Here is a 15158-nt window from a genome sequence, read left to right on the forward strand (position 1 = left end):
TGGTGTATACCATTAATCACAGAATTTAGGAGACAGAGCAGGCTGATCTCTGTGAGTTCAAGGTCAACCTAGTCTACAGAGTGACTTCCAGGACAGCCAAGGCTACAAAGAGAAACTCTGTCTTGAAAAACCAAACACAAAACAGGTAAACTGTATTGGGGATGTAGCTCAGTTGACAGAATGCTTGTCTAGCATGCACAAGGCCCTGGGTTTGATTCTCAGAACCACATTAACCACACTCAACAGGAAGAGACAACAATTTTCAGAAGTTCAGGGTACTCCTCAGCTACATGGTGAGTTTGAGGCCCACTTGAGCGATATGAAATCTGTGTTAAATCCTAAATAAGTCAAGTAAGTTGATACCATTTATCTATTTACTTTTTAGTTTGCAAGAAACAGGGATTCTCTGTGTGGCCCTGGCTGTCCTGGAACTCACTCTGTAGACCAGGCTGACCTCAAACTCAGAGATTCACCTGCCTCAGTCTCCCAAGTGCTGGGATTAAAGGTGTGCAACCAACATGGCCTGGAAAGTTGATAAATGCTTTTGGAGGGGTGGGTCACAGAGTACAAGGAAATGCTTAGAGGTTAGCTTCTCAGTGCTTTGCTTTTGGTTACACCTTCATACCATAAACATGCCTTGAAAAAAACATATTTAAGCCACACTGAAAATAATAGGAAAAAAATATGACCCACCTGCCTCTGCCTCCCAAATTCTGAGATTAAAGACATGTGCCACTGTGCCTGTCTGTTTTATATTTTTTCTTTGAAAGTTTCATACATTTACTTATGCAGTGTATACTGATCATACCCATTCACAATTGCTAAAACTACAAAATAGACTGATGGAGAAAGAATTCAAGCTGTAAAGTGTTTAGAATCTGTTGGAGCGGAAAAGACACAAATCATACACATAATTTTGATGCATAAAGTAATATGACTTAAGAAGAACTAAGGCTGGTTAGATGGTGCTATAGCTAAAAGCATTTGCCACCAAGAAGTGCAATCTCTGGATCTCACATAGTACATGAGGGCACTGCCCTGAAGGCTGTCCTCTGACTTTTACATGTGTGTGCATGTGCACACAGAGAGGGGGGAGGGACAGAGGGAGAGAGTCTAAAAAAGTTCAAGAATTAAAAAACAAACAACAAAAACATGGTACTCTGAGGATAGATGGCCCATGAAAATGAGCTTGTGGCAAAGGAGGGGGGGAAGCAGGTTTTGAAATTTGCCCTTGACTGCACCCACCCTACAGAAGACAGCATCGTGGATGTTGCTGGTTCCCAGCAATTCCACCAGAGAGATTCGAGGAGAGAGGAAAAGTTGGAAATCTGGATGGAGGGGTTGTGACCATCAAAAGGAACAGGAGAGAGATCACTGTCTCCTCCAAGGTGTCTTCTTCCTAATGATATCTGAAATATCTCATAAAAAATCTCTGAAGAAGAGCACTCTCCAGGACTGGCTGCGTGTCTGGCTGCACAACACTGCTAACTGCAGAAAGAGCTCTGAAATGCCTGTGCTACTTCCAGGTTAACTAGAACGGAGAGGAGTGGGGAGTGAGGGTCAAGACACACTGTCTGGAATGTTTTGTATGAATTCATAAATAAAATGTAGAAACCTTTTTTAAAGAGGAGCTGAAATGACTCACAAGATTGGAAGAATGGAATTTTTAAATTAACTTTTCACTACATCTCTTCCATTTGAATACTTAAAAGAACTGAGAAAACCCAAATCCATACAGTTGCCAAAAAAATGTCATTTAAAAGCATGAAGTTATGGGGCTGGAGTGATAACTCAAAAGGAAGAGCACTTCCTGTTCTTCCATAGGACCAGAGTTCAGATCCCAGTATCTGGATCAGGCACATACACATATAACAATAAAAACTTTTTAAAATTTAATTTGTACAGTAGATGGGACAAAAAAGCTCTAGGCACACTATTATACAATATGGTGACTATGTATAAATATACCGTGTATTTAAAAAAACTAAGAGGACTTTGAATATTTCCATAAGGAATGATAAATGTTTGAGTTGAGTATGTTTAACCTGATTTAAGGATTACATGATGTATACATGTATCAGACATTACATGACAGTCCATTAACATGTTTAATTTCAGCATCTACATATCAGTTAAAACAAAAAGAAAAATTTGAAAATCAATATATAACTTGATAATGGACTTATTGTTTTAACTTTGTAATTCTCCTTAGGTTCAATAAAATAAATTATGAATAAGCTAGTTACAAAGAAGTAATTTCAGATCTAATCATGAAAGATTAAGAACTATTTTTCAAATTCGATTTTGAGATAATGTCTTACTTTTATCCACACTTGTCTCTGGACCCAAGTAATCCTTCTACCACAGCCTCCCCACAGTGGGTGATACTGCCCCTGACTAGTTATTAACTTTGTTTTTATTTATTTGTTGAGACAAGGTCTTGTTTAAAAAGTCCACATTGGAGCCAAGCAGTGGTGGTGCATGCCTTCATTCCCAGCACTTGGGAAGCAGAAGCAGGTGAATCTCTGTGCGTTCGAGGCCAGCCTGGTCTACAAGATCTAGTTCCAGGACAGGATCCAGAGATACAGAGAAAACCTGTCTGGGCAAAACAAAAAACAAACGAACAGACAAAAACAGTCCACACTGGCCTGGAACTTCTTATGCAGTTTGGGCAGTCTTCAAACTAAAGATCCACCTGTCTTTGCCTCCCAAATGCTTGGATTACAGGCATGTGCTACCACATTAACTCACTATTAAGTTTTTTAATTGGCATTTAAGCGATAAAAAGCAGCTAGGCATGATTGTGCATGCCTATATTTCCAGTATAAAGGAAGCAGAAGCAAGAGGGAATATCACAAGTTTGGGGCTAGCCTAGTCTAGTGAAATTTTGTTTCAAAACACCAAACATGAACAAATAAATTATAAAAATGAAAATCCAAGTAAATATAATTTATAAATAAAACAGATAAACATACATAAATATGGTACATTTGCCAAATTCATTTTCAGTCAAAAACTCTTTCACAGGCTAGGAATCTATCTCAGTGGTAGAACACCTGCCTAGCATTCTAGGTTCAATCCCCAGTACTGTCCATCAAAACAGACAGAGACCAGTACTGTCCATCAAAACAGACAGGAGCACCTGTGATACCAGCTCTGCTATCAGGAGATGGGAAGCAGAAGCAGGACACTGGATGTTAGTGAACCAGGAGGCCGGGCATATTGAGTGAGAAAACAAGAGACACCCGCCTCCTAAATGTGGAAGAAAAGCACCAACCTACCCAAGCCTGTCCTGACGTCCACATGGGCGTTGAGGCACAAGTGCCTGTATTCTCTCTCTCTCTCTCTCTCTCTCTCTCTCTCTCTCTCTCTCTCTCTCTCTCTCACACACACACACACACACACACACACACACACACCTTAAATACACAGAGAAAAAAGTGATGATTTAGATGATAACTCAGGAGTACTGGAGATGTGCAATAAAGGTAAGGAAAAAAGAGGGAAAAAGTTTTCCTTATTAATAGCTCTGAAACTAAAAGATTGAAAAAGATTAGCGTCTCCAAATCCATGTTTAGCATATACTATAATTCTCCCTCATCACCATATATAGAGAACGTTTTTTCCTGACTAAAACTTTCATGCTTACAGGAGGGATCAGATCCAAAAGCGTCAGAATATAGTAAGCACTGTGAATCATAGCAGGAAAGAGGGCACATATTTAAGAGATCTCCCTACACACCTAGTAATGCAAAGCAAGTACAAAGAAAAAAATGGGATGGAAGTAAAAGACCATGGAGGTAACTGTTAGAAACTGAGCCTTCCATTGGGCGGTGGTGCACCCCTTTCATCCCAGCACTGGGGAGGCAGAAGCTGGTGGGCCTGTGAGCTCAAGGACAGCCTGGTCTACAGAGTGAGCTGCAGGACAACTGGGACCGCACAGAGAAACCCTGTCTCGAAACAAAAACATAACAAAAAAGAAACTGAGTGCTTAATCCAATTGTCACAGTGAAATATGAACCCCTGAACGTGAGACGCCGAGGGAGGGCCTGTTACCTGGATAGACGGATATGTTCGGTTGTTGTCCGTGCTGTGCTCCCCGGGAATGCTGCCTGCTGAGCGCCCTTCACACTTGTATCTGAATCGCATTCCCCTTTGTCGTGGCTGCTCGATTATTTCTACATATGGATTATATGCACCTGAAAATTTTAAAAGGGACATAGCAATGAGTGAGATTATAATAGTAACAATGGATTTTAATGACTTGGGTTTTTTTTGAAAAAAAAAAACCCAAACAATACAACAAAGCAAAGATCTTTTCCTTCCCAACATTAAATAACAAGTTTCAAATGTAGTCATCAAAGACTACGTGAGGAAGATATCTTTCCCTCTACAAACTGAGCTCCTAGTAGTATTAACACACAATTGATTAGTGCCTTATTGCTTGGTACCTGTAACTAGCGACAGTATTAAGTTTGAGGTAACCACTTTAGAGTTACTATCCATATGAGGCCAAATTAGAAGGGTTTTCACCCAACAGTTCCCAAGAAAGGTGAAGGAAATAGTATTCCGGAGTACATTATACTCCAAGATTGAGTAAAATGTACTTACCTGCTTTATTTTGAATTAGACTCTAAGTACATGAAAGGACACTCATTGAAAATTAAAATGCACCTAAATTTTTGTGCACACAAGTCTGGAATACCGAAGAATCTGTACATATCATACTAAAATAATTCTCAGAAGTGACTTTACGTAGGCTCAACTAAATTTTCACATCAGTTCCATCTGAACCTCCCCCAAAATGTAACCTATAATGTGGGTAAAAAAAATTACATTCCATAACAAATGTAATTCAAAATATGCACCCTCAGGATAAAATACTGATACACACAACTATCAAGTAAGTGTGTTGAGTGGAAGAAGCAATCAAAAACAAGCACATGCTATATGATCCACTTACATGAAACTCTAGAATATGTAAGTCAATCCATAATGAAATAAAGGTGATCGCTCTTTATTTAAAATCAGTAGAAGAGAAAGTCTGGAGGATGGTGGACATGTTTATGTTTATTTTGTGTTGCTTAAGATGTACTTACACACACACACACACACACACACACACACACACACTTATTTATTTATTTCCAAGTGTGGTGGGACAGGCCTTTAATCTTCACAATTTCAAAAGCAAAGAAAGGCTGATCTCTGTGAGTTCAAGAACAGTCTGATCTATATAGCGAGTTTCAGGCCGGTCAGGGTGGACAAAAAGATTCAGTGACTTCCCACAAAGTCCATCTTTGGGGTCCTAACATGAAGTTTAGGTTTAAATAGAGAATAAGAGTCAAACATAACAACAGTCTTGGTCATAAAGAGATCTTATTTAAAAAAATAAAAAATCGAAAAATAAAAGTTTATATATAATTATTACCTTATAACTAATTAATTGTATATCAATAAAACTTAAAAACATAAGCATCTTCATCCTTTTTATTAGCCAAGTCATGAGAATAAAAGGTCAAAAAAGACAACTGTGTCTACAAGTTAGTGTAGGTAACCATATGTTTTTATTTTAAATTATGCATTTCCCAAATCACAAATCCATTTCACTAAGGCTTACCCTACTAGAATGCGAGCAATCCTGAGAAACAGTGAAACAATGGGTCTTTCAAATATGGTATGGAACAAGGTCTATACCACCAGCTACTTCCATCTTCTCTTCCTTCTAGAATTTATTATGTAGACCCAACCAACTGTGAACTTGCAGTGATCCTCCTGCTCTATCTCCTGAGTGCTGTTCCCAAAACAAAACAAGGTCCAGCAAGAGTCTGGCAAGACTCTGTGTTAATTATATCTTATTAACATACTCTGTAAAATATGTGCTAAATTTTTCCAAGTATCACACCTCCAAGAGGTAGCCAGTAAACGGTATTCCTATTGTTTCCAATGTTTTCTTGAAGACAGCGGCATCACCACCACACCATCCTATCACACCTACCTAAAGGATCTCCTGTTCAGATGTGAGGCAAACATCACAATGGCTAGTGTACAAAAGGGGGGAAGTACTAACAAAATTCTGCAGAAAATTATAATAAGAACAAAAGAGGAATCTAGCAGTTTAAGAGGGAAAAATGCAACAAAACAAAAGTAAAAAGGCATTCTAGAAAAAGGGAAGTAATTGTCTATACAAGGTGCATTAATCACCAACAGAAGTGGAGTACAATTCGACTCTTAGAAAGAGAACGGAAAGTCCGAGAACATTCAGTAATATGGATTTCATTCTATATGTGGAAAGGAATCAAAGCTTTTATTCAGGGAAATCACAAGATCAGTTTAGTATTGTAGAATAAGAATTCTGATGCTAGTGGATAAACTGAAGAAGAGAGAGAAAATAATCAGTTTAAAGATCACTTACATATACACATATATACACATATGATTTTCTCCTATATATACATACATATGAGAGATTAGCAACAACAAAACAGAGCAATTATGACTAACTACTATAATGAGTTACTTAAGTTTTTATTTATGGACTTTTCCTTTTAATATTTTTGTACTACAGTTAATTACAAATAAATGATAATATTACAGATAATTAAAATGAAAACATAGATAAGTATAGAATACGGTCATATGAGCAACAATGTGGGTATGTCTGAAACATGGCTATTATAAGAATAAAAGTTTATTTAAAAAATAAAACCTGACAGTAGTTTGGAACCTAAACATCAAAGACAAATCAATCACTGGTGGCTAGGGGCTGGGGAGACAGCTCAGTCAGAAAAGTGTTTGTCATTCAAGGACAAGACTGTAATTGAATCCCCAGCATCCACATAAAAAGTCAGGCATGATAGCATACACTTGTAAGCCCAGTTTGGGAGAAGAGAAGACAGGAGGAACCTTGGGGTTCACTGGTTAGCCAACCTAGCCTAATGGTTAGGTACTAGGTACCAGTGAACACCCTGTCTCAAAGAACAAGGTGAACAACTCCTAGAGAGCCAAGGTTAATTAACACCAAGGTTAATCTCTGATGTACACACACACACACACACACACACACACCCCTATGCATATGAACATATGAGCGAGAGAGAGAAAACTTGATTGTAATTCAACCAAGTTTATAATAGTTATTGAAAATATAAGGCAAATGAATATTGAATATTTCACAATTTATACACCATTGTAATTTAAAACTTTACCTCTCAATTTAAAATATTTCATACCTTGTCTTCTTAAGACTACTGGAGAATGTACATTTCTCTTCAGTTATGTTAAATTCAATATGATTTTTTCAGTGGCATCTTAAAGAATTTATGTGGTTGAACTAGAAGGTCAAATAAATCCCAGCTCACTACTTTATAAAAGGTGTTCTGGTGGGAAATTGATATAGGATTACATAATTAACAGTACCTGTTAACTTTTTTGCATAAATATAAAAAATATGGTAGGGTCTTTGAAAGCAAGTTGCACATTTCTTTAAGCCAGTGAGTATAGTTATGAAATTATGAAATACAAAAGAACATAAAATTAGTTGTTGAAAAGATTATCTTAAAGTGGTAAGAATTGCCTAAATATTGTCATGTAATATCATGCATTTATATTTATTTTTCCTCTTGTAGAAACTCTTCATTGAGCTGGGTGGTGGTGGTGCACTCCTTTAATCCCAGCACAGATGTAGGTGAATCTCTGAGTTTGAGGCCAGCCAGGTCTACAGAGTGAATTCCAGGACAGCCAGAGTGAAAGAGAAACTCTGTCTCAAAAAACCAAAAACCAAAAACCAACTAAACAAAAGAAACTCTTCATTGATAACAAGCCTCACTTAAAAGCTAAGTTTCAGAAGTTATAGTTTGATTTATATACATTCCCCCACTTGGAAATAACTTTCCCTTCCTGTAAATAGTGGTTCTCAACCTTCCTGATGCTGCGATTCTTTTGTTTGTTTTGTTTTTTCGAGACAGGCTTTCTCTGTGTAGCTTTGGAGCCTGTCCTGGAACTCACCCTGTAGACTATGCTGGCCTTGAATTTATAGAGATCTGCCTGTCTCTGCCTCCCAAGTACTGGGATTAAAGGCATGCGCCACCACCATTTCCTGCTGTGATCTTTTAATACAGTTCCTTGTGTTATAGTGATCCCCGATCATAAAATTATTTCGCTGCTACTTCGTAACTGTAATTTTGCTACAATTATGAATTGTAATGTAAATTTAATATCTGATATGCAGGATGCCTGACAGGCGACCTCACAGGTTGAGAAACACTGCTGTAAGCCAACAATCACAGTATTTTTGTTTATAGCAATTATTCCAAAAAAATTAGGTTAGGTGAGGTTAACTATTGCGTTCTTTATTTTTTGAGACAGGATCTCTTAGGGCAGGTCTCTAAATTGTTCTGTAGCCTAAACTGGCCTTGAACAAGTGCTGAAATTACGGGCTCCACTATCACAGGGCTTTATACAGTGCTGGGGTTAAACCCAGGGCTCTCAAATACTAGGCAGTCACTCTACCAATTGAGCTATATCTTCCTTTTCTTGAGACAGGATCTCAAGTAACATAGGCTGGCCTCAAATTCAATGTGTAGCTTGAGACTTTCCTTGCACTTCTGATCTTCTAGATGTGCAAGGACCAGTATTATAGATTTCTGTCCCCACACCTAGCTTTGTTAGTGAAATAAAGCTACATGTTTTACTTCAAGTTACTGAATGGCAGAAATTGCATTACTCGTTTATGCCTTACATTAACATCTGTTGGGAGATTAAAATTCCAAAGTTCCTTTGTGTCAGTTATCCAAAAACTAAAGGAACTATATTCCGGATGAATCAGTTCCTCCTTATTAGATTGCTCTATAACTGAAAAAAGTAGTGCTTTGTAGGCACGAGGCTGACGACACCCTCATGCTTCCTCATATCTGCTCATATTTTCATCTAACTGTATCTATGACTTTTAAATCCCTCCTTTTAAATCGTCTCATAAGACAGTCTGTACCGTGTAGCAGTACAATGAGCCAATCACGTCCTTCCTCAGTACTGTTTTGCAATGCCATTCCTCTTGAAGATGAAAATGCAAAAATGTAATCCTTAATGGGAAGGAAGAACGGAATATTATAAATCAGGGAACCTTAGGGAAAATAAATACTCTTAACTAAGATTACTGAAAGTTACCACAGTTTTTAAAAGCACAGAAATGTTTTCAAAATTGTTTCTAAACAATTTATTTTTTTTAAAAACTCAGGACAGTGTAAAGTGAGGACTGAACCTTATATTTTGAATTACATTGTAAATTCTAATAATGGCTAGAATAACTTTTGAATTACAGCTAAAATGCTTGCAATATAATTAAGATTTCAAGTACACTTAGGCAAAAGGAATACTCTTTGAGCCTATTTACTTTTCTTTTTATTTTTACTGTTACTATTTACTTTTACTAATTTCTATTTTCTAATTCAAGTATGAGATTTTAAAATTAAAAAGAAATTACACTGATACATTAGAAATAGATCAGCTGTCAGAATTATACATAAATAGGTATATTATTATTAGAATATTAACAATTATATTATTATTAATTATTAAATAATGTTATTATTTAAATACTATTGTTAGAATTAGAAGCCAGAATTAAGTGCACAATGAGAATATGTTAATTACATATACTAGTGAAAATATGTACATAAGTATTTCTCACTAATCCTCTTGACTTTAATCTTCATAAAGAGAACTAGTGTTGTCTCATTTTAGAGGTGATAAAACTAAATCTCAAAGTAATATAAAACTGTGAGAAAAAGATTATTATTCTATTATTTTTGTTTATTTATCTTTTGAGATAGTCTCACTTCATGGTCTAACTGGCTTGGAACTCACTTAATAGACCAGATTGGCTTTGAATTTAGAGAGCTGCCTGCCTCTGCCTCCCAAGTGCAGGATTAAAGGAATGCAGCACTAAGCCCTGTCATATACACATATATACACACTAACAATTTTAAAAAATATTACCAGTGAAGAAATCATAATCCAAGAAACTAACAAATCTGACTACCAAATGGATGTCTTCAGAGTCTGTGACCACAAAAGGGATACGAAAAGAATGATAAAGAGTGAAATTGTTCCATGAAATTTTCTTGTTGAAAGAACAAACAAAAGCCAAGAGTCATCAAACTGAAGAGATGTAATTACAACCCAGCTTTTGAATAAAATCACTTACTTCACTTATATAACAAGAAACAAGCATTTAAGCATAAATCACAATAACAGATATGGCTATAACCTATCATCTAAAATCAATACAGCTATCTTAAGAAAAGAAGGCAAATATTTAGATTCAAAGTAGTCCCTGAGGCAGCTTTTCCAAACCATCAGTCATACCCCAGTCTCACAGAGATCTGAAGAGAAACGTAGCTCTTGCAGAGTAAAGCCCAGATTTCTGAAAAAAGCCTTCCACATTAGTCTAAACACTCTGAAGGCCAAGTGCCCTACAACCCAAAGAAGTCACAACAACAGTGCAAGCTATTCAGGGAAGCCACCCAGAGTTCAGATCCAAGTACAGACAGACAGGATCATGGAGAAAGCAGGCAAAACAGATAGGGCTAGTTGCCTCTCCTTCTTCTCTTCCACCATACAAGAAAAGCTTACTCAACTGCAACCAAGAAGACATTCTAAAGATAGCTTTAGATTGCTTCTTTTCAACAAAGTATTATTCTGAACTCAGCACCTTATTATTTACAATCCAGTACACAAACAACAGCCATAAGAACCAGAGTTGGGAACAGTTGACCAGAGCGCTGCTCTCCCATAGAAATCCTACGAGGAAACAGCTAGGGACCATACACCCCCAAACAGCATCGCTATTAATTCTGGAAAAAAGTAAGAGTTCTCATTTTTCCTCCAGACAGATCTATCAAAGCTAGTTCAAGCCAGACCTGGTCAGTCACACCTGAAATTCTAGCACTCAGGAGGCTGAGGCAGGAGAATCAGACTTTAAAGTTGTCATAGCTACATAGCGAACCTGGGCTACATGACACCCTATCTGAAAAACAAAACCAACATCTCTCTCTCTCTCTCTCTCTCTCTCTCTCTCTCTCTCTCTCTCTCTCTCTCTCTCACACACACACACACACACACACACACACACACACGTGTGTGTGTAATGTGTACATAAAATTCATAATGTATACATAAAATTCAATATAACCAACTGAGTTCTAACGAGTTCAACAGGAGTATTCAACTAACGTATGTACCACAAGGCAAATCAAAGTGAGGTAAACGCTTTGCAGTATTATTTCACTGTTGTGGGTACAAGGGGAAAAAAAACAGTCCTAAAGTTTTTTACCTGCTGAAAAAGTAACGTTTAAAGTCTTTCCTAGAATAAAAAATACATGGCAGCACCAAGTCATCTCTATTAAGATTACAGACTTAAAAATACAAGCGATTCAGTTAAACACAAATTTCAAATGAATAATTACTTTTGGGTAAATATATTCTCCTTTGCAATATTCAGATCATGTGCTCATAAACACAATTATGCAGAGAACACAGAGAAGACTGAGATCAAAATTATTGAGTCCCTTAAATTGTATTTGAGAAAGAGACCACACAGATACCCCTAGTTATAACTGTGCCCCCTTATCCTTTTCTCCACTCAGTCTCTTTATTATACATCACTAATTTGGATAAGAGCTCTATCTCTTTTTCATGTGTTTCATTTCTGAAATATCTATATTTGTGAGAGGCAGGCGTTTGTTCTAGCTAACCACTCCTGACTTCCAGCTCTACTATTAGAGTGTAAGCTGTCTCAGTTACATTCACTTCTATTAGAGGAAAAAAAAAGGTTTTATCTTGAAATTCACATACAAAAAGCTGGTGACTAGTACGATCACAAAAATACTTTCTTCCTGTACTTCCTGTTATGTGATACCGCAGTCATACTAAAAAGGTGACTAAACCAAACTTTCTAAAATTTAAAGCACATTTCACTAAAGATGAATGTATTAATCATTAGTAACCACAGTACGTGCCACACAGAGTAACTGTGCCCCAACTTTGTTTCTGTTCTTTTTATGAAATAATGAGAAATTTTAAATATGGGCATAAAGTATCTAAGAGTAAATAGAATAGAATCACAAGGATAATAACTTTGCCTGCTACAATTAATCATATCAAAAGGCTAGACTCAAGGCACAGTATTTTTAAAAGGGCAATGAAAAACAGCTTAATGGCTAGCTAGGAAGTCATAATTTGCTAATTTACCAGAACAGTAATTAGAATCATCATATAAAATCCCGTCTACTTGTGGCATTTATATAATTTGGCTTATGAGATTGTGATCTATGACACTTGTACATTATAGGCACCGCCTATTCAGTTACACAGACCGATTTACATATGACATCCGGAGACAAACGCACAAATGGTCTTAAATGCTTGGTAATCAATGAGAACACTTCTCAAGGTTTCAATACCATATTAAAAAAAGACTCTACATTAGTGATAAATTGAGCAAATGCTGTTGCTCTTAACGTTCTATTCCAAACCGAATGGGGATTTTGAAAGCATTTCACAATTTTACTCTGTATGTCTTTATAACTGATAGTGTATCCAGACTCCTTTGAACTACATTTTCCCTAGACATTTCAAATAAGTGAATTACATTTAAATGGCACGATGTATTTGAGATAGTATCATTTAGTGCAAAAGTAGGAAGATATCAACAACAACTTACAGATTTATTTACTTTTTTGATTTTTTTCCCCCTGACAGTCCTGAGGACAGAACCCAGGCCTTCACAGAAACCAAGCAAGACCACCATCAAGAGCTACAACCCAAACACAAATTTTAAATCCTTGCCATTTCTTTAAAAATTCCCTCCTTTAAGTTTGGGAATCATTTCTCTAACAGCACAAAATGTTTCCTTAGACAAATTTCAATGGTATCACGTTTTAAAATCGTAGCCATCTTACAGTATTTTATGTAATAAATGATTTTTTTCTCTTGAGAAAATTTCAAGTATTACATTCATGTACTATATTAATAAAATCCTGTTAAGTACATAGGGCAAAACCTGCTTTATTTAACAAAGCTTGCCACTCTCCAACTTTGATATGGACTCTCTTTCCGATCACAATGAGTTAATTAAATATTTGAAGCCTTCTTTGTACTTTTAATCTGAACATGAGTTAAATTTACGACTTTACCTGAAAGTCTGGGTTCATTTAAATGAGTAGAGAGAAAGTAGAAATATTTTAAACTACACTTGTTTTCTCATGAAAACCACAGACAAACTGAAATCAAGTGTCATGTGAAACACCCCGGTTTCCTTTAGGGCCTACAGCAGGAGTTATGGCATTGTTCTGCTCAACTCTTAGAGGAGTTCACTTAGCTTTCTACTTCCTCTTCTCGGCTAGACGTCGGCAGCCTTCTCCCAGGGTCACTGGGAAGATTAGGGTCAGCAGCCCATCGGAATAAAGGGGTGGCTTTAATTCCCCCCGGCCAGGAAAGCGCCCACCACCATCTGGGTGGGCTGGACTCACTCGCTGGCTTTGCCTACAGCAGGCTGTCATACTGGGCTCTCTCCCGTGTCCTACAAACTGTTCCTTACAAACGTTTACATTAAGCGATCACATTTCCACTCGCACCAGTTATTTTAAAGCACAGCCGAAAACTCGTCTCGCCGTCTTGCTGCCAACAAAATGTTCGTGCAGGGTTGGGAGTAGAGGGGGTCGACACGGAGAACTAGACAAGGAACCCCTTCAACCCGGAGTGGGGGGGGGAAGCTAGTGTTTTCACTTGGAACGAGTTAAAACGCCACCGAAGACTTTTACAGCCACGCCACATTCTGTACAACTGTCAGCCCGGCACTGATCAGCTACCGGCACGACTAGACTTAAAAAAGAAAGCTCGCCTGAGGTCCGGAGGTTCCTCTTTTTCGGAAAAAGTAAAACGGCGGCGGCGTCTCAGTTGCCGGTCTTTAAAGGCGAGATTCCTGTGCCCTCCTTTACCGTGCTTACCCCTCGAATCCTAAACCCACGTCGCTGGGATTTCGAAGGTTCTGGCTGTTCCGAGGAGATCAGATTACAGTGCGCTGCTTTGATTTCGCACGCAAAGCCCCGAAGCAGGTAACTTTTTAAACGGCTGACAATCTGCCAGAGGAGACGACTTGAAAGGCAGAACGTCCCAACCCCAAACTGAGCCTCCGCCAGACAGCTCCTTCCCGGACCCGCGGGTGCTCGCCTCGGTACTCACCCGAGGCCATGGCTCGGCTCCGCGCGCCGCCCGCCGCAGCTCCTCGCGTCCGGCCAGAGGATGCGAACCCGTCCGTCGGTCCGTCCGTCAGCCAGTCAGCCCGCCAGCCGGCTAGTCAGTCAGGAGGCCGAGCAGCCTCTGCAGCCGGGACCCCAGTCCTCTGACCACCCCCGGGCTTCCTCTTCTTTCCCGGCCCCTCTGGGTTTGCGGCTCACACCTTCCCACCCCAGAATCTTCGCGCTCGGGTCACCCGTGTCCTGGCGTCGCCCTGCCAGGATGCCGCGGCAGGGGCAGGGGGCGGGGCGGACCGCCCGGCGGAAAGGGGATTTCCCGCTGCTTGCGTCACTCGCGCCACCGCCTACCCGGGGCGGGGGAGGGGGCGTGGCCTCGCGCCGGGGCGCGCGCCCCCGTCCCCGGCCGAGCTGCGGCGGCCTGCGCGCTCGCGCGAGGAGCTCCGGGGGCGCGCGGTGACGTCTCCGCGCGTGAGAAGCTGTCGGCCCCTGAGAAATCCCCCTCCTCCGGTGGCCTTCAGAGCGCGGCTTAAAGCCCGGGGACCGAGGGGGCGTGTCCGTGACGTCGCGCGGACGGAGGCGGGCGGGGCGGAGCGGCGGGCGAGCTTCTCTGCCGCCCGAGGTCTGCCCGGGGTTTTCGAGCGGTGGTTCCCCCCTCTTCCCGATTTCGCACATGCAAATCTCCGCCCCCGCGTCAGAGCGCGCGGCCGGCGCGGCCGGGTGCCCTGGAGGGGAAGTGCGGAAGCACCGGCGCCCGTGTTCGGCTGGAAGGCGCGGATTTGCATAGGGGACCCCCGCAGTCTGAATTTCCCTCTGCAGCTACGTTACGTCTTTTACGTCCCAAACGTTCTCAGCCCCGCGGGGCAGCGCGGTGGGGCCGCTGCCCCAGTCCGTGTACGTGAACAC

General features: G+C 39.8%; 1 protein-coding gene and 1 pseudogene across 2 annotated transcripts in view; one reads left to right on the forward strand and one right to left on the reverse strand.

Annotated features, from left to right (window-relative positions):
- Positions 1–14501, reverse strand: part of Rel (REL proto-oncogene, NF-kB subunit) — a 42244-nt gene extending 27743 nt beyond the window's left edge. The window contains exons 1-2 of one of the 2 annotated variants that reach the window (XM_048435373.3): positions 14242–14501; positions 4057–4199 (exon numbers count right to left, since the gene is read on the reverse strand). In XM_048435373.3, coding sequence (XP_048291330.1) covers positions 4057–4199; positions 14242–14251 — 153 coding nt within the window. In that variant the 5' untranslated portion in view covers positions 14252–14501. The remainder of the gene's footprint in view (positions 1–4056; positions 4200–14241) is intronic. The other variant, XM_048435371.3, reaches the window with a different exon arrangement.
- Positions 1171–1535, forward strand: LOC146893958 (large ribosomal subunit protein eL22 pseudogene; annotated as a pseudogene).
- Positions 14502–15158: the final 657 nt, after the last annotated feature.

This window comes from Myodes glareolus, chromosome 8 (assembly GCF_982192425.1).
Source record: "Myodes glareolus chromosome 8, mMyoGla1.1, whole genome shotgun sequence".
In the NCBI taxonomy this organism is placed as follows: domain Eukaryota; kingdom Metazoa; phylum Chordata; class Mammalia; order Rodentia; family Cricetidae; genus Myodes; species Myodes glareolus.